The sequence below is a fragment of the Poecilia latipinna genome, unplaced genomic scaffold, assembly GCF_001443285.1.
Source record: "Poecilia latipinna isolate Pla-1442-1.1 unplaced genomic scaffold, P_latipinna-1.0 Scaffold555, whole genome shotgun sequence".
In the NCBI taxonomy this organism is placed as follows: Eukaryota; Metazoa; Chordata; class Actinopteri; order Cyprinodontiformes; family Poeciliidae; genus Poecilia; species Poecilia latipinna.
In genome coordinates, this window is record NW_015113171.1 from 64646 (window position 1) to 83408 (window position 18763).

At 43.4% G+C, this 18763-nt stretch overlaps 1 protein-coding gene across 1 annotated transcript in view; it reads right to left on the reverse strand.

Annotated features, from left to right (window-relative positions):
- Positions 1 to 2607: 2607 nt before the first annotated feature.
- The window catches only part of LOC106953005 (microtubule-associated protein 1B-like), a 73524-nt gene continuing 57368 nt past the window's right edge, over positions 2608 to 18763 (reverse strand). Inside the window, exons 5-7 of the mRNA XM_015041485.1 lie at positions 6672 to 18054; positions 5118 to 5350; positions 2608 to 4138 (exon numbers count right to left, since the gene is read on the reverse strand). Coding sequence (XP_014896971.1) covers positions 3983 to 4138; positions 5118 to 5350; positions 6672 to 18054 — 11772 coding nt within the window. The 3' untranslated portion in view covers positions 2608 to 3982. The remainder of the gene's footprint in view (positions 4139 to 5117; positions 5351 to 6671; positions 18055 to 18763) is intronic.

Genomic DNA, 18763 nt, shown 5'->3' on the forward strand with positions numbered 1-18763 from the left:
GATTATATTACTGTAGTTCATGTCAGTACCAGTTAAGACAATAAGCATTTTTTTTCCTCAAATATACCTCTTTAAAATAGCGTTGTCTTTTTTTATTGTTATTATTATTATCTTCATGTTAAACAGTTACATTCAGGATTATAACTAAATAAATCACATGCAGAGAGATTAGATGGACAGATGACACCAGATGCTGATTCTGAAATCTTCTAACGCAGCTATGGACGTGACACAGAACCGAAAGATGCACTTTGTTCATCCTTTCTGTAGCTTGATGGTGTTTTTGTGTTGTTTCAGGAGTTTGTATGAGCTCGTCACTGACGTTGGTTTCATAAGACAGGGTAGTTTAGTTTTCTGTCAGGTCTGTTCGTTCGGAGCGATGTGTAAAGATCTGGCTTCGGTAGGTTAATAGAACATGTGGCTCTTCTGTTTCCGTCTGTATGGGTTTGGAGTCTGCATGTTTCAAGTCATATTCAGGAAAAAGTTGCAGCTGCAGTTATTATTTATCTGTTACTTATTTTGTGTAGTTCACGTGTTTGTAGTGGGGAAAAAAATAAGCTTAAAGGTTTTGTTGTTCCTTAACCAGAAAAAAAAATCTATTCTCCACCTTTAATTTTTATTTAAATTGGTGAAAAAAAAAATAGAAATTTTATTTTGCCCATTTTTGTTTTTAATCCAGCAGCATTCATGTGGTCGTACCAACTCTACATTCAGAAGAAGAAAACAGATCTCCTGTACAGTGCATTGTAGCTCCTGCGAGGGTGTACAGGTCATTATTGAGCATTTCACAGCATTCTCTGACAGCCTGGAGAACCCCAAGGCTGAGTATTTGGAATCTGCCAACTTAAAACACAACATTTTCACAACAAATCATTGCAACAACTCAAACCATCCATATTACCTAACAACAACAAAAAAGCAGCTTTCTCTTCCAAACTAATCACATTTTCAAAATAAGCAGTGAAAACAACCTTTTCTCAGAGACATTCAGGTATTGTTTTTGACCCTTCACTATGCCCTCCAGTAAACCAGCTCCTTCCAAACTAAGACAGTTTATTTGTGCGTTCCCAGCTTTTTTTTTTTTTTTTTTTTCCCCAACCGGCATCAAAATGACAAATTCACCAAAGGTGGGATAAAATAAGCTGTGTTTTTTTCTGAAGCATCACAAGTAGAGACAAAGATTACAATGAAAAGACATGAGCTTATGCATCAGCCATCTTTGATTTAAGACTAAAGGACAGCAGAAGGAGCACACAGGTTTGGAAGATGAGGTATAGAGCGCTGTTATGAGCCAGTTTTACAGCAAAAGAAATTGGCACTGGTATCCTGCTAGCATGAGGTAGCAACGATGCGTTGCCTTCTGTGGAGTTATTTGTAAGCCAAGAATAGTTTCTTGTTTATAAAATGTAAAAGCTGTGACAACAACAAGGTTGCTTAAAAGATAGTTCTTGATGGCAGCAGTGGGTGACGTGGTTCTCCACCCAGGGTAGCATGGGGTGGGGATGCCTAAAGCACTCAAAAAGGAATAAAAATGAGTTTTCTTGTGCTTATTTGCTTATCCAGTCAATGGAGAGTGGGGCCCCCTAGTGTTCTGAAATATGTATGCAATGCCAGAAAGTACGAGCAACTGAGGCTGAGGTTAATGACAGGATTTTACATTAAAAGGTTACTTCGTTGTTTTTAAAAGGCCATATTTGAACATAGTCATTCAAAACACTTTGACTGGTCAAATCTATTGAAGAACATAATTTGCGGTTCATGAAACCTTTTTATTATATTTATGAGGACAGTTATCCTTTTGATCCTTTTTTGGCATCAGGACTCCCTTTGACTTAGACAAATCCTAAAAACCTGATGCATAAAAATTAAACTTGTGACGCCCAAAGCTATTATCGACAACGATTTTACTTCCTGAAGGGTTACGAAATGAAATACTGGGTTTGCTGAATTGTTTATGTGGAGTTTGGGGGCTTGTCCGGGGTGACATTAGTGCCAGAAACACCACTGCTTCCTGTTCAAAGCTGAGGTTTGAATCAATCTTTAACAAATAATAGACAAAAGGACAAAAATCTAAATGATGGAAGGCAAAATATTGGCTGAAATGTAATTCTTATTCAAGCAAAAAATAAAATTAAAGTGCCTCTTTAACTCTCCAAACAACTTGCATATCTGTTAAAATAATGCTATTCTAAAACATCTGGTTGTGAACCAGCAGAGAAATCTGCAGTGCTCTAACAGAAATGTAATCGCCTACAAAGAAAAATAATTTAGTATAATTAAAAATGTCCGGCCTATGCTCACGCACACAGTCCTACACCTGACACATTCCTGCATTTCAACAGTGTCCGGTACAGCCACAGAAAAATCATTCATGCTCTTTATGACATTTCCTGGGAATTACAACACGCAGTTATTTTCTATTGAGATTTTGCTTTGTGTCCTTATGGTTGAGGGGAGGGAACATCACATTCTTGCATATTTTTTTGACTCTACAAATGAATTATCTCCTGTGACGACACTGACGATCTGGACCTCAACGACGAACAAAACTCAACATTTAAACTCTCCTCTCCCGCTTCAGAAAAGTGCGTTTGTATTTGGTCTGACATTCCTCTCCACGACGACATGGATCCAACCTGATATTTCCGGATTCAAAAGTAAATGTTGGGTTGGAAAATTCAGCTCTTTTGTTTTAGAAAAGTTTGTGCAGTCAACTCCATCTGATATTTTCCAACTGCAGCTTTAGTGTGTGTTGAATAATCGGTTATTTGAAAGTTGTATCGGTTTGAGTCGCCCTTGTTTGTGGCTCTGCTTCAAAAAGGCTGACACGTCCCTAAAACATCCCCCGCTCTCTGAAAGCCCCACCTAAAGGCACGTAGAGTAAGAGCAGCCTCCCACAGCACCCTTCACACATTTGTTTTTCTTGTAAAATAAACCCAATCATACAAATATTGCATTTTCCAGCGCCATATTGTTACCAGTGATGGGGCCGCACAGAAGAGCTTTGCTACATTTGTCACAGGTCGCGGCCTGTTTTTCCCCCCACATCGCTTTGCTGTTGTATTGACAGAAATGGCTTAATGTGGCTGAACATAAGGAGACGACGACAATGTTTCACCTTCTTCTCACTTCGTTTGAAATTTACTGCGCTGATAAACAATAACTCTTAACGCGTACTGGAGAAATACGGCAACAAAGACAACCGCGTAGATTTAACGAAGCGTCACGTGAATCACGTCGAAGCGTTCCTCTGCCTGGCGCCTACACGGGTTTCACTTGAGCACGGACAGCCGAAGACTGAAGTAACCTACCAACACCCGAGGGCTGACTAAAGAGAGAATTAACCCTATGCAGCTCGCTGAAACCATCCGAGCTACAAATGCAAGCATCATGCAGCGGCTAAGCTGTGAAAGCCAAGAAAAAAAAAAGTTTCAAAAAGAGCCGACAGAGGGCGGAACCTCCTACAACTTCAACCACAGAGGACGGGAAGGAGCAGTTTTAGTCACAAAACATCTATTTGTCTCGTTATTAAGATCATACAAATGCTACTGAGCTGAGAGCTGGATTGGTAAAGGGTGTGTTGTGTCTTGGAGGGACAAGAGAGCTTTGAATGATGTGTTCATGGAAACGGTGGCTGTGCAGTCTGTTAGCGGGTCACTGCTTAAGCAAGTCATGTTGGAAAATTCTGATTTCATTTAGACCTCAAAGGTGTTTTTTTTTTGGGGGGGGAGCAGATTTCCAATCAGTGCTTGTCAGTGGTTGGGTTTTTAGTTACCGTGTCAAGGTCAGCGAAGAAACTCACAAGCGTTATTTTGCGCGCTAACCCCAGCTACTACAAATCACAGGCCTAGGAGTTTTCAGTGACTGATTGTTACAGTGAGAAGCTTTTGAAGGAGCGTCGAGCGCTGCTTGCTCTCGCTCAAAATCCGGACGATGAGACGGGCGGCGGTGATGGAGGAGTGGGTCGGGAGAAGGATGAAGCTCAGAACTCGATCTTGCAGGCGGGGAACGACTCGTCCTGCATGACGACGGTGCTGCTGGAGGCCAGAACCATGATGTTTAGATCCTGCTGTCTCTCGTGGGTCTGCTGGTACCAGTCCCGGGTCACCTCTGTGTCATGAGTCGGTATCACTGTCACCTGTCACAGCACAATTGGGTTGTTTAATGAAAGCAACAGGAGGGAATGTTCGGCGCTTTGCAAAGTATCTGGACGTTTTGGTCAATATGACGACCAAGAATTTCAATGAGTTTACATTTCCTTGAGTCCAACAACTCAAAATGCAGCTGCAGATTTCAATATCTATGGATGAGGGATGCACTGATCCATATTTTTCACTTTTGATACCGATACACATAGCTGGGGTTTAGTTTCAGCCCATAGCGAACCGATACAGAAAAACTCTGCTGAACTGAATTTCATTTTTTTTTTTTTTTTTTTTTCTTTTTAAACACAGACATAAATGTACTCCAATTTATTTGCTAACTCTGCACCAGAGGATCACACTGGAATACACCTATGGCTTCACAAGCTAGGTCAAACATGTAAAAACAACTTTAATTTGTTCAGTCAGTGCAATTAGGAATATAACAGATAATGCAAAATAAATAATAGAGAAAATGAAACTGAACAAAAACAATAGGTTTGGTCAAACATGTTAAAAATAAACTGCCACAAAACTTCTTTCAAATGGCTCAGTAAGTGCAATTAAGAATTGTAAAGATAATGTAAAACAAATAAAGCCTGATGTCGCTCACAGTACAAAGCTTAGAATTAGACTGAAAAGATCCGCCCTGATGGATCAGGCACATTATCACCGATACTCGATCTAGAATATTTTTTCAATATCAGGACCGATACAGATATTAACATCAGATCAGTGCGTCTCCATTACAGACTGAACTTATTGTCTCTCTGAGATTGGCTCAATAAGCACTTGGCAAAAAAAAAAAAAAGTTGTTTCACTTTCAAGTTCAAATCATGCTCTACTCTGTTGGTTTATCACATAAGACACTTTGAGATTTGAGACCATTACATGACGAGATGTGAAAGAGATTTAACTGTTGTAAAAACTGCAGTTTCCATGTGTTCTTGTCGAACGTGTGAAGGTTTCAGATACCTGTAAATTGGAGCCCCACTGAGCTTTCCCCTCCAGCAGAGCATCCAGAACTCCACGGCTGGGCTCTCCGCTTCCTGGGTCGTTCCCGCTCACCACGTAGTAAGCCGCCCGCACTCTCTTGAAGAACTCCTGGTCCACGTTCTTGGCACTGCAGTGGTTGGGCACGTAGGCCAGGTCCACATACACGGGCGGTCCCGGGGGAACGGCTGTAGTAGTTTTCTGGGAGCTGTTTCCTGGATATGAGGGAAGACACACAGTGGTGGAACGAAGGAGAGCAGCTCATTGAACTAATTGCTTCCAATTTGCATACAGACCTCAGAAAAATACATCATATAAGCAACATTTGCTACCAAGGCAGTTAGACTTTCTGAGTCACTGCAGCCAAATAGACAACTTCCAACCTTTTGAGAAGTTTAAATTTAAACATTTTACATTCAACCAATAAGGTTCTCTGACAGGAAATGAGACGACCATCTATCAAAAGATCATAAATCAAAATAAAGGAGTATATAGTTTTAAAGGGAAAAATATCATAAAGTAGCTTTTTTAAAATGGCATGTTGAACATTATTTATACACTTCTTAATGTTAACGAAAAGAATCATTATTGGGATCACAGCGTCAGATTATGATTGCTGACCAGCTTTGCACATCTCTGGTGATGAGCTCCAGGGTTAGAAGACCTCCATACCATCACCCTAAACTTTAACTCACTTCATATATTCCATGTTGGTTTCAAATCAGGACTGTGGCTGGGCCTCTCTGAAACAGTAATGTCACTTCCAGTCAGAAGACAGATAAAATCTAAATCTGTTGGAGGTATGAATAAGTTTGCATATGTGTTGAAAGAATCCTGTTATTCTACTTTGTGTATGCTGTATGCTTCCTATATGCGTTTATAAACAATAAGAGTATTCTTTACTTTGAGTAACTATTTATTGATGATAGAGATAATGTATTGTAAAATAAAAATGTTCCTGCTTTTGAGTGCTAAATGAAAATGTCTAAATCAAACATTGCTGTTTAAGGAAGTAAATCTGACTCATTCAGAATGAAAATGAGAGGCATCTCTAAAAAAATCATTAAAAATGTAAAAGAATTATAGAATCATTTTGAAATATGAACTACTTTAGTTGTTTATACATATTTTAGCATAAAATGGCATGTCAAAAGTATATATCCCGCCTCTCGCCTGGAACGTTAGCTGGAGATAGGTACCAGCAACCCTCCCGACCCCACTAAGGGACAAGGGTGTAAAGAAAATGAATGAATGAATGAATGAATGAATGAATGAATGGATGGATGGATGGATGGCATGACAATTGACACTTTACAATGTAGAGAGCTTTTGGGGAAAGGTCTTGATGCAGTACTTTGAAATCACAAATCTGATTTATTTATCAAAAGTCATGAACAGAAAACAGCATTCAACTCTGCCTGGGAAATTATTTGTGCGACTATATCTAACATAATTTGAATTAGATTTAAGTTAGTCTGGGATTTGCATATTTTTCATGGTGATGCTATGTTGAATGAAATGTGGACTTTAACACACCTGAACTGCTCTTGATGCCGTTGACCAACCCTTTCCCGGGGTTCAGGAGCTCACTCCTCGAGCCTTGTGTCTCAGACATTTTGATCAGTCTAGAGCTTCTGTCTGTGTCCTTTCTCCTGAGGGAGGCGGAACGAGGTGAGCCGGAGTCCTTAGACTTCACCGGAGTAGAAGACCTCTTCCTGGCATCACCCTTACGAGCAGGAGAGGCTGACTTTGGTTTGCCCTTTCTGAGGCCTTTCTTCTTCAGAAGTTTCTCTGTGCCGCTGTGGTCGTTGAGAAGAGCCTCTGGGTCGACCATGCAGACATCAGGATGGGGCGGGTGGGGCAGGGGATCTTTTATAGGGGCCGGCAGGGGATCGTGGGGTTTCTGAGACGAGCGTGGTGAAGATCCATGGTGGCTGCTTCCAACGCCAGAGGCAGATTTGTCCACTGGCAGATGCTCTGCATCTTCGTCAGAGTCCAGATTTCCCTCAGCAGTTATGGATGGACACTCCTCCGTTTCTGGAGGGACATCAGAGTCTGACTGTGAAGGTAATGACTCACTGACTGATGTTGGGGGTGTCTCTTCCCCGGCTAATGTGACAGCCAAACCAGAGGACATTGCTCCCGTCCCCTGGTTTGTCCCCTGTCCAGCTTCACCATGGTGACTCTGAGCGTGATGGCGCCTGTGCTTGTGCGACCTCCTTTTCACTGAGTGTTGCTCGTGCTCGTCCTCGTCTCCTTCCTGGGAGCGGTCGCTGTGTCCGTCCTCTTCACCCTCATCGCTGGAGAGGTGGTGAAGACTGGGGTTGATGAAGGATGGAGAAAGCTCACCCTTGCGGTGTTTATACTCGCAGGATGAGTAGGCCTCAGGGTAGGCAGAAGAAGTTGCTCCAGTGTTCAGGTCAGAGGGACGACCAGTCTTTATGTCTGCTTTGCTAGGTGCTTCTGTGTGATAAGACTCTGCTGAGGTGGACATTGACATACTATGAGAAGTGGCCCCCCATTCCTTAGTTTCCTCATCAGCTACTTCATCTCCATCATCGTAGTCTGGTGGAGGGGTACCTGGATAGTCCTCAGGCCTCTGCAAAAGCTCCCAGTCTGATAAGCTGCTCTTTCTCCTTATTTCTAACCTCTCTGATGGCTTCTCTAAGAAACTTTTGTCCTCCCAGTTTTCTGCCTCCGCTTGTTTCCCAGTTTCTATTTTTTTGCTCACCTTAGGGTCAGCTGTTTCTTTCTTATCTTCTGTACTTTCATCTTTACAAGTCTTTTCATCCAGCTTCTTCTCTTCTGTCTTCTGCTTGGTGCCTATGTCCCTACTTGTTTCTGTCTTTTCATCTTTTCCACTTATTTCTTTTTCCTCTATATGGACATCTTCCTTCATAGGTCCAGTAGCTCCGTTTGTCGTCTTATCCTTTAAATCTGTTGTGGCACATGAGGTTTGAGTGGCTCCAATGTCACTTGGTGGAGTTATTGAGGCTGCATGTTGAGTTGTTTCTGTTGTCACGGCAGGTTTAGACTCAGTACTGGTAGAGGTGATGGTGACGGTCTTTTCCTCTGTGAACTGAACTGTACTCTCTGCTGAATACGTTTCAGTCTTTGAGGAGAAAGCCTCCTTTGGGTCAGACACTTGGATTTTTTGACATTCAATGCGGCATGGCAGGGTGCTGTCCTCCAGTTCAAGTGTTTCAGGCTCCTTGTTCTTGGACCCCTGGTCAGAGGAGTCAGCCCTTTGGAGAGGAGAGACATCAAAGTGAGTTTCTGATGTAGATGGACTGTCTGGGACATCTACTGGTTTTATGCTTGGTTGAGAAGTTGCAGGGGTGGAGGTTGATATATCAGTACTCTGCTTTATATCAGTTTTTTGCTCTTGATCCTCAGGCTTCTTGGGTGTGGCAGATGAATCCACAGATGATGGTTTAGACATTTCTCCTGCAGGCTTTGTCATCACCTCCAGGTATTCGTCCCTCTGGAAACCTCCGAAACATGAGCCTGTAGACGCAGCTTTAAATGGAAGTTCTTCCTTGGCCAAAGGTACCTCAGATGTTGGTTGAGCTAAAGTTGCAACTTTCTCTCCCAAGTCCCGGCTGAAAAGAGCAGATGTTGAGGCAGAAGATGAGTAACTGTATGATGTAGAGGAGTATGTTGAAGAAGAATTTGTTAGGGTGGTGTAGGAGATATCTGATGAAGTAGTTTCATGTTCTGTCATGATGTCTGTGCTCTGAACATTTTGACTTTGGCTGAAATATCTAACGTCACTTGACTCGGACTGTCTAGAGACGTCTGGGAGGCCAGCGGTTTCTTTCTTTTCCACATTCAGCCCAACCTGACTGTCCTCAGAAAGACCTCCAGATTTGCTCAACCCACTCTCAGATGGCGGAGGACTAGATGCAGGTTTGGACATTCCCTCAGAATGATCAGCTGTCAAAGAGCTGCTCGTCAATGTTCTCGTAGATGTTGCTTCTGCTGTTTCTTTTGTCACAAACTGAGACTCTGGTGGATGTAAAATGCTGGTGTAATCTTCCTTTAGCTCTTCAGATGAAACATGATCTATAGGTGGCGACCTTGTTGTCGGTTCAGATAAATAGTAAATTTTGTCTTTGTGTTCTATTTTTGTTTCATCAGAATGTTTTTGAGTATCTTCTGCTGCGACACCGGCTTCATCCGTTTTAGGTGTTCTGTCTAAATCTTGACTCTTTGAAGCTGTTGTGTCTGTAATTGTGCTCTCCTGTTTGTCAGCTCCATCTGTTTTGCCCATGTCTATGACTTGTGAAGCTGAGCCATCATCAGGAGTTGTTTTACTGGCTGACTGCTCTTTGAGGAAACCTGATTCAGACAACTGGGACATTTTATTTGAGTCCTCCGTCTCCTCCAACTTAGTGGTGTCATCAGAACCGCGTCGGCACATTTCTTTTTCTGACTGCTCCCTCGCTCCCTTTTCCATATCTACATCACTTGACATGTCCTCTTCTTCCTCCTCTTCATCTTCCTCTTCATCATCGTCAACACTGAAATCCTCTCCCTCTACCAGCAGCCTTTTGTCCACGAGGATCTCTTTTCCCTCTGGAAAATGTAAAGACTTACAAGGAACAGAGCTGCTAATTTTACTGAAATCAGATGCTAGGACATTATCATCTATGTCATGTCCCACACAAGTGGCTGAGGCACCGCTCCTTGAATCAGCTGGAGGATCTTGTCTCACTGAAGATGACACACGTTGAGGTAAAATGTCTTTTTCTGCAGGTGAATGCCGACCAGATGGAGAGCCATCTTTCTCCTTCGGATGATCAGAACTTCCCTCTTTATATTTGAATGACTCGGCATACTTTTCTTTCTGTTCTTCTGTCTTCTCCTTCTCTGTGACTTCTCCAAACGCTCCACCGGTCGCCCCTAGGTCCATGTGACCCCTTAGAGCTGAAACTGTTTCTTCCCTTAATGAGGTGGCTGCTGGCTGAATGTCAGCACTGGAGGAAATTCTCTCACCCTCTTGTGTTGGTTGTGTCTGAGAAGTTGAAGCACCACCTTCCATCATTTCTTCTTTCTCTTTCTCTGATTTTTCAGGTTTGTCTTCTTTGGGACTAAATGAGTATGACTCGGCAGCTTGGGATGTTTTGTTGTCTTGCATGTTTGTGGAGAAATAGCTCTTGTCAACACAAGGTGAATCTGCTCTTTCTTCTCTCTGACTCTCTTCCTCTTGGCCTTTCTCTCTGTCTTCGTCTTTAGGAGAGGCACTTCGGCTGTGGTGGCTGCTCTTCTCGCTCTCTGTGAGGGACACCGGGCTGTAGTCGACTCTGCTGAAGGACAGAGGTTCTTCTTTGTACTGATCATCTAATAGAAACATGGCTCCTCCAGTATCCATCTGGCTCGCTCTGCGGTTATCATCAATGCATATATCAGAAGTGGTATCAAAGCCTAGAGAAATCTCAGCATCTTCTCTTCTCTCTGGCTCTTGGCCTTTAGGGATGGGCTTTTCATCTGGATCATACTTAGATGCACCAAAAGTTTCTGTCTCATCTCCAAGGCTTTCACTTATGATCTCTGTTTTTAAGCTCATTTTTTCACTTGAATCTGTTTTTACACTGCTGGTGGCGTCTCCAGCATCTTCAGATTCTTTATCAATCATGAAATATGAACAAGGCTGTGACAGTCCTGGAGATACCACCTCCCTTTCTCCTTCCATCTCCCTTTCTGCTTCTTTTGCTTGTTTCTCATCTGGCCTGGTCTTTTCTGAGCCACATATACCTGAGCTCAGCTCAGACGGTATGCGTTTCTCCTGCTGGAGTGTTTCCTCCACACTGGACTGGCTTTCTGTGCTTGAAAGTGTGCTGCTCCTTGGTTGGCTGTCGATACTTGATACTGTTGACAACATGGGCTTTGTCTCAGTAGCTTGCAACGACGGTTCTGCTTTGACAGCTGCACTACTGCAAACTGCTTCCTCCTCCTTTGATGTAACAATATCAAAAGTCGACTCCGGCTTGGCAAGTGGAGCAGCTGTGGTTTCTGTTTTCACAACATCTTTGTCAACTTCAGGTGAAAGTCTGCTTTCTTCTTTTCCAGAGTCTTTGATGTCTTCATCCAGGGACGGTTCCTGCATCGTCAGAGTGGGTATGATCACCGCAGGAAGCTGAGAAGCAGGGGGCTTAGTTTGGTCATTTGTTTGTGGAGTCTGCGTTAGAGTCACACATACAGAGGAAATATCATGGTCAGATTTTCTTGACTCTACTGACAAAGGCCGGGAACCTGCTCCTCCCATGCAGATGTCCTCCTCTTCTTCATCCTCTCTGTCTTCATCTGATGACTGAACCATAAATGCAGGTTTGTAATCCGACTTGGTGGCCAACATTGCTTCTCCTGATATTTCCTGTGAAGGTTGTTTGATGCCTTTGTCCTGGTCTTTCTCCTGCACTTCCTCTTTCTCCCATTTTTCCTCTTTAGTTTGATCTGCTTCAGTGTAGTCGGGCTTTGCTTTCTCTGTGACATCATCTACTTTTATGCACACAGCATCCTTTTCTGGAACCAGGTTTACATCTTCAGCTGGTTTTGTCTTTTCTTCTTTGATGTCCTCAGACTCATAAGTGTAATCCTTCTCTTGCTCTTTCCCCATTTTCTGTTCTTTGCTCAGTTCGGCAACATGCGTGTCATCTTTTTCTCTCTCCATCCTCTCTTCTGAACTAATAACCTTAAATTCTTTCTCTTGTTCTTGTGGCTCCCCCTGGATGTCTTGGAAAGACATACCAATGTCATCTTTCATCACAAATCCCTGTTGTTTTCCTTCTGAGAAAGTTTCCTTCCCTGGATGGATTCCAGACAGTTTATCAGAACCTTCTTCAAGTGCATTTTCATCACCAACACTTGTTTCTTTTTTATCATCCATCTTGGATTCTGACAGAATGGGATACTTATCTTTCCCATCTTTCTCCTCTGTGATGCTAGTTGTTGGAATGTGCATCTCCTTGACGACCTGACTCTCCTGCTTCATTTCACCTTTTTCTTCTTTAAGAGCTTCAACTTTAGATGACTCCTTGTCTTTTGTGTCAGAGAGTGGTTCAGTGGTGTCCTTCATTTCTGACATGAGTTTTTGGTCAGTAGCGTCCTCCTGGGGTTGTTTCACAGAAACATCTCCTTTATCCTCCACCTTTCCATCCTTAGAAATTTCAGCAGCGTCCTTTTCTTTCTCCTTTTTATCAATAACAACTTTTTCATCCTCTTTCTTAAGCTTAACTACTTCAACATCAGATTCCTCTGTCACTGTCTTTGTCTCCTCTTTGTCAAGTTTTAAATCTGATGCATCATCCTTGGTTTCAACTTTCTCCTGCTCCTCTGTGGGAAGAGAAACGCCTGTCGTTTCTTTAGTTTCCTGCTCTATGCTGGGTTTCATGTCAGAAATTGTGTCCTTAGCTGTATCTTTCTCCTCCTTGGAGTACAGGACATCTACACCATGATCGTGAGCTGCCGCTTGTTCTTCTTTGGACAGTTTGATAGGGATTGCCTCCTCTTTCTCTGCTACTGTCTCTTTTGCTCCCTCTGCTGTTCCTTCAACTCCACAAAGATCTTTACTGACTTCTTTGTCTTGTTCGTCTCGTATAGTGGGAGTAGCTTCATTACCGACATCCTTTGGGGTTGCTTCATCTTTGATTGTTTTGACAGCTGGTACGTGCTCACTTATTATTGCATCATCTTCTACTATTGGAGGTGCTTTGGCAGCAGATGTGACATCTTCATGTGCTTTCTGCTGCTGCTCTTCTCCTGTGATTGGTCTTTCAGGTGGAAGCGTCTTTGTTGCTTCTTTGCTTGTTGTGGAGGATTCTGTATCTTTACCTATGATTTCAGGCACTTCGTCCATTTTGGTAACTTTGACTACATCTTCAGTGTCTTTACTTTCTTTGTGCTCTCTTTTTTCTTCAGTTGATGGCTTAACAACAGGAATTTCCTCCTTACTTAGTACCTTTTCCTTTTCCTCAGATGTACTGGACTGAACAGCCAAAGTATCTTCTATCTTCATGGCCTGCTTGTTGTCTTCTTCCGCCGTAGGTTTAAATAAGGATGCATCATCTTTGAGTGTAGTTAGATCCTTATTTTCTTCCTGGCAAGGCTTAGTGCACGGAATATCTTCCTTCTTTGAGATTTTCTCTTCCTGTTCAGTTGCTGACCTGTTTGCAGTGATCTCTTGACTCACTGCTACGTCTTTCTCTACTTTGGTGTGGCTGAATGTCAAGATTGCATCTGTACTAATTTCTTGCTCATCATCTTCTTTCCTGGTGAAAAGGGCTTTGTGTGTATCACTAATTTCTTCATCTTTTTTCGTCTCTTCTTCTCCTTGATGTGTAAGGGGCTTAGTGGGTGACACATCTTGTTTTCCCACTTCTTTTTCCTCCTTTTGCTCTTCTTGTAGTTTGATGTCTGATGAGTCTTTCTTTTTCTTCTCTTCTTTGGAAGACTCAGAAAATAGCACATCATCTGTCTTTCCCTCCCCCTGGCTCTCTTCTTTAACATCGCTGAGATCTGATGGCTGAACCTTTTCAACATCTTTTTCGTGGGTCTTAATATAAAAAGTATCCATCTCTTTCTTCTCATTATCTTTTAAAATCTCTGCATCAGAAAAGTCATCCTTTTCCACCTCTATTTCCTTTAAGTCACCACCAGTTTTGAGGTCAAGTTTATGCTGTTGTATTCCGTCTTTCTCTGTCTGTTCATCTTTGGCTTGTTTGCCCTCAGAAAGCACACCTTCTTTCTGTACTTGCTCATTGGTTTTGGTCTTATCTTTTTCTGTCTCTTTGTGATCGTATTTAATAGCTTCATCAACAGCTCCAGTATCCTTTGGTGTAGTGTCATAAATATCCTCCTTTATGGATATTTTCTCTGCCTTCTCATCCACGACAGACGTCACGGTTGAAACCAATTCCTGAATGACAGATTTTTGATTTTCTTCTTCCTTGGGTTCTTTGCGACCTGGGACCTCATCCGTATCTTTTTCATGCGCTACACTGGTGACTTTAATAGCACATTTATCGTCATCATCATCCTTATCATCATCATCATCATCTTTTTTATCATGATCTAAGGAACTACTCTTCTCCTCTGGGAATTTACTTGACCCAGGTACTTTAGGTTCCTTCTCTCCGGTATGGCTGAAAGGATCCTCTTTGTCAGATGATGGGAGGGAATCCTCTTTGGCCCCAACAGGTAGTTTAGTTTCTGTTAAAGACGATGCAACTGCAGACATTAATTCTGCCTGTTTCCTTTCGTCTTTTGGCACTGATGCAATATCTTTTTCTGCCTCTTTTATCGCTACCGCCTCTTTAATGTCCCTTTCAAACGATTCATCCTCAGATATTCCAGACACTTCTTCAAACTGGCCTACTTTCTGTCTGTCTACTTCTTTCTGCTTTTCACTTTCCTGGTCATCCTTCATTTTGGTTTGGCTGTCCTTTGTGGTAACTTCTTCAGAAAGTGCCTCTTCCTTAAGCAACTCAGAATCCAGGAAAACCTTTGTCTTGGTTTCTACTGGAGACTGATGAATTGGAGAATGAGCAGCACTCGAGGGTCCGGACTGTGGAGGAGAAGCCATTTTCACAGTGATGTCATCCGGACTGAAGCAGCGCTCTTCGCTCTCTGAGGTTACTGAGTCAGATCCAAAGGGTCTTGTAGGCACAACAGAGGAAATGTCTTTAGGAGCTACTGCATCGATGTTTTCCTCCTCCACTGGTAGATGGTCTGGTTTGATGTCATGAGTCTTTTCTGGAGATCTACTCCCAGAAAGCTCCTCATTGTCTGTTTTTTTGCTCTGCAGCATTTGACATGTAGCATAACCTTCTTGAAGTTTTTCAAGAGAAATGTCAACGTTAGGGGTTTGGTCTTCTTCTTCCTCTTCGTCTTCTTCTTCTTCCTCCTCCTCCTCTTCTGTCTTGTCAGGAGCTTCAGTTACCATCTTCTCCTCTGCAATGGGGAGCTGTAAATCATTAGACGGAGACTTGGACAGTTTGTCTTCTTCTAAGGAAGGTGGAGACAGACTGCCTGCAGAGGGTGGCTGCTCTTTGCCTGGGCAGGTGCTTACTGCCGTTGAAGAAGAAGTCGGGGTCTTGAGCGGTTCCTCAGCAGGGGCTGCGGCAACAGATGCCACTGACTGATCGTCCGCAATAGACGTAGGAAAGGAGGACATTTTGTCATATTCTGTGATGGACGTTGCAGAGGACACATGCTCCTCCTCTGCCAGGGGAGCAGTGATGATGTTGGTGAAAACAGACACTTGCTCCTGCACACCTGGAATGAAACCTTTCTCTGCCATGGCAGCTGCCTGCATCTCTCGCATGCCATGAATGTCCACAAAGGAACCCGTCTGATCTGGAACAGAGATGTCGTAGACACCAACGTCATACTGGAGGTGAGGGATTCTCTCCTCCGCCTCCTCATGGATCTCCTCATCAGAGATGGTCTGCTCTGTCTCAGAGTAGCCAGGGATCATCTCATCCTGGATGTAGAAGACGGGTTCAGCTGCAGCAGCTCCTTCCGTGGCCACCGCAGAGGGAATCTCACCCGTTTTGTTTTTGGCTTCATCTTCAGGCTTGACTTTGATCTCTTCGTCTGCTATCACGTCTAAGTCCTCTACCTCTTCCAGTTCAGGTTTATCCAGCCCCTCCTCTTCTTCTTCCTCCACCCCTGCTTCTTTTTCCTCCTCTTCTTTTCTGGATGGAGTCGTTGGGAACTCCTGTGCTGTCAAAGCTTTGTTGGACAAATATTCTGATTTCTCCATTTCTTCCGTCTCATGTTTCCTGTCAAGTCCATCGTCCTTTGCCTCTGTCCACTTTGATTCATCTTCATCCACACCTATTCCCATGTCCTCCTCCTCCTCCTCTTCCTCCAGGGCTTTCTTTTCTGCAGCAGGGGACTCTTCTTCCACCTCCTCCTCATCCTGAGATGCAGCTCCCTCATCCTCAAATGTTTGAGCTTCTTCTAGTTCTTTCTCTTGAGCTGATTCTTTGTCTTTCCCTTCAGCTTTTGCTTCTGCATCTGGAGCCGACGCTGCCTTTTCAGGGGACTTTGGTTTCTGTGGGATTTCTGAAACTGCATCTGGTGCTTCGGCCTTCTCTTGGATTGGGCTTTCTGCCGTTGGCCCAGGGGAAACCTTATCACTCACAGGTAGCTCTGCTGATACAGCTTTTCCTTCATCTTTTTTCAGTTCTTCAAAATCCTTGCTGAGGTCTTCAGGTGTGGATACAGCTGTTGTACCCCCAACAGCAGCTTTTTTCTCAGTGGGTTCGGGTTTAACAACCACAGGCTTCACTTCGTCTGCTTTGGGCTCAGCAGGTTCAGCCTTTGTGGCTTTGCTTTTTATTGTCTTGGTTTTACTTGACGCTTTCGCTTTATGTAAAGTCTTTCTGACTTCAGGTGTGAGAGGTTTCAGGTCAGGTTTGGTGATTTTTCTCAGCTCAGGTTTGGATGTATCCTTCTTCTTGTCCTCTTTGGACTTGGCCTCTTTCTTGTCATCTTTTTTGGCAGAATCATCTTTCTTTATTTTCTTTATCTCTTTCTTCTGCTTGTCTTTCTTCTCATCCATCTTTGACACCCTTTCCTTTGAATGCTTTTTCACAGTTTTCTCTTTCAGTTTTTTCTTTTCTGGCACTTCAGTTTTAGATTTTATCGTTTTGGCTGGCTTCTTTTCCTCTTTTTTCTCTACAATATTTTCCTTTACAGAGTCACTTTTTGCTTCTGTTGCGTTTGACACATCGTCCTGTCCATCAGCTTCTTTCTTTGAGGTCTTTGCTGTGGTCTTAGGGGAGGATTTGAGACTTTCTTTGCTATCCGTTCTTTGTTTTAACTTGGTTTGCTTAATAACCGATGGAGGAGCTCCTGAAGCAATGTCCTTTTGGGTGGCTACAGGATACCTCAAGTAGTCGAGATGTTTTAGTTTTTCCAGTCCCTCTAAGATCTTGTTTTGCGGTGCATTCCCAGGGAACAGCACTCTGATGATCTTTTCTGTAGGGTTGGCAGGTAGCCACACAACTAAGGCTGTAACTGATGTCAAGTAGGGCACAGATATTTCTCCTTCCTTCCCACTGGGCAGCACAATGCCAGTTTTGGCCTTGCTATTGCCAGCCCACTTCTGCATTAAAAATTGCATCTCTTTGCTATCTTTTACTGGGTTAAGAATATACATATCTAACCTCCCAACTCCCATCTTATGAAAAAGTGTAATGGGCTCGATGGTGTTGCTGACCACTCGATACAGGGGCTCTGGCTTGATTCCTAGTTTACTAAGGTGCTGCAGAGTAAGCGAGGCCTCTTCAATGCTGCGTTTCACTTTGAGATTAGACTCTGGTAAACGGAGCTTCTCTGGCACGTTGAAGAAGACTACGCCAAGCTCTGGAGAAATCAGGTTTTTCATCCAGTCGCTGTAGTTTGTGGAGCCTTGTGACTGCTCCTCCTCCTGTTCTGCAATCTTCCTCTGAAGAAGCCCGTTGATACCCGGGAGGTTGTCGGCGCCGATGTGGGTGAGCAGAATCGAGTCGATGCGGTCCAGGTGACGGACCAGTTTCCAGAAGCAGGATTTCCTCTCGGAGCCTCCGTCAACTAGGATGTTGAAGCCGTTCACGGCAAAGAGCGCCGAGTCTCCTCGTCCTCCGGGAAAGATGTAGCAACATGGCTTCGACAGTTTCAGGAAGCCTCCGGAAGTGGGGGGCTCCAGCAGGTCGAAAGGCGAGGGGACGTCTACGGTTTCAGAGACATACTCTGTGAACTCTGTGACACCCTCCATCTTGGGGAGAACAAGCTCTGGGTTTAGCTTGTACTCCAGGAACTCCCGCAGGGTCTGCTGCTGTCCCACGGAGCTCCAGCCCACCTCCCCACGGCAGGACACGGTGAGTGTTGCCTGCTGCTTGGGGGCTGCTGTTCCCAGCAATTCACTGACCTGCAGAAAAGACACCAGAGCATATCGTAGTCAGTGTTGGCATACATTAACATGGAAAATTACTGACAGACTGTTGCATCCTAAATGCACAAAGGAGCGTTACCGCAGGTCCTTCCTCCCAGCAGCTGTCGGACTCTATAACCATCACTCCTCCCAACAAACTCAGTAAGTATTTACACATGCTGGCGTTTTCACAATCACCTACTCTGTTCTTACCTATTTTCTAAATAACATTTTTGCTGTTATTGCACAGCTGTTTTTCTGCACTGATGTACTGTATTCTAAATAGTCTGTCTTTTTAAATGTTAAATACAAGTACACATGATGTACATTTTTTTTTAAAAGTGATCCGACGCACTTGCACATCGCTTGAATTGTGAGTCTGATCTGTCTATTCTTAATGAATGAACATTTTTCCTGTTGCAGTCTTATACAGGGTCTAGGAGTACCAGTATTCAAATCTGCACACAGATTCCTTATCTAAAGGATTTAGGTCTGGACTTGGAGTCAGTCTTTTTATTACATGAGCATACTATAACTTAAACCATTCCATTGTTATGTCATCCCAAACAGCGTGGTGTTGCCACCTCCTTGCTGCGTGAGGATGATGTGTTCAGGATAATGTGTGGTAGAATTGATTCTGCTATAATATGACAATGTGAATACTTTTGCATATGACTAAATATCTTTCAGTTTGCCAAAGCTGAGA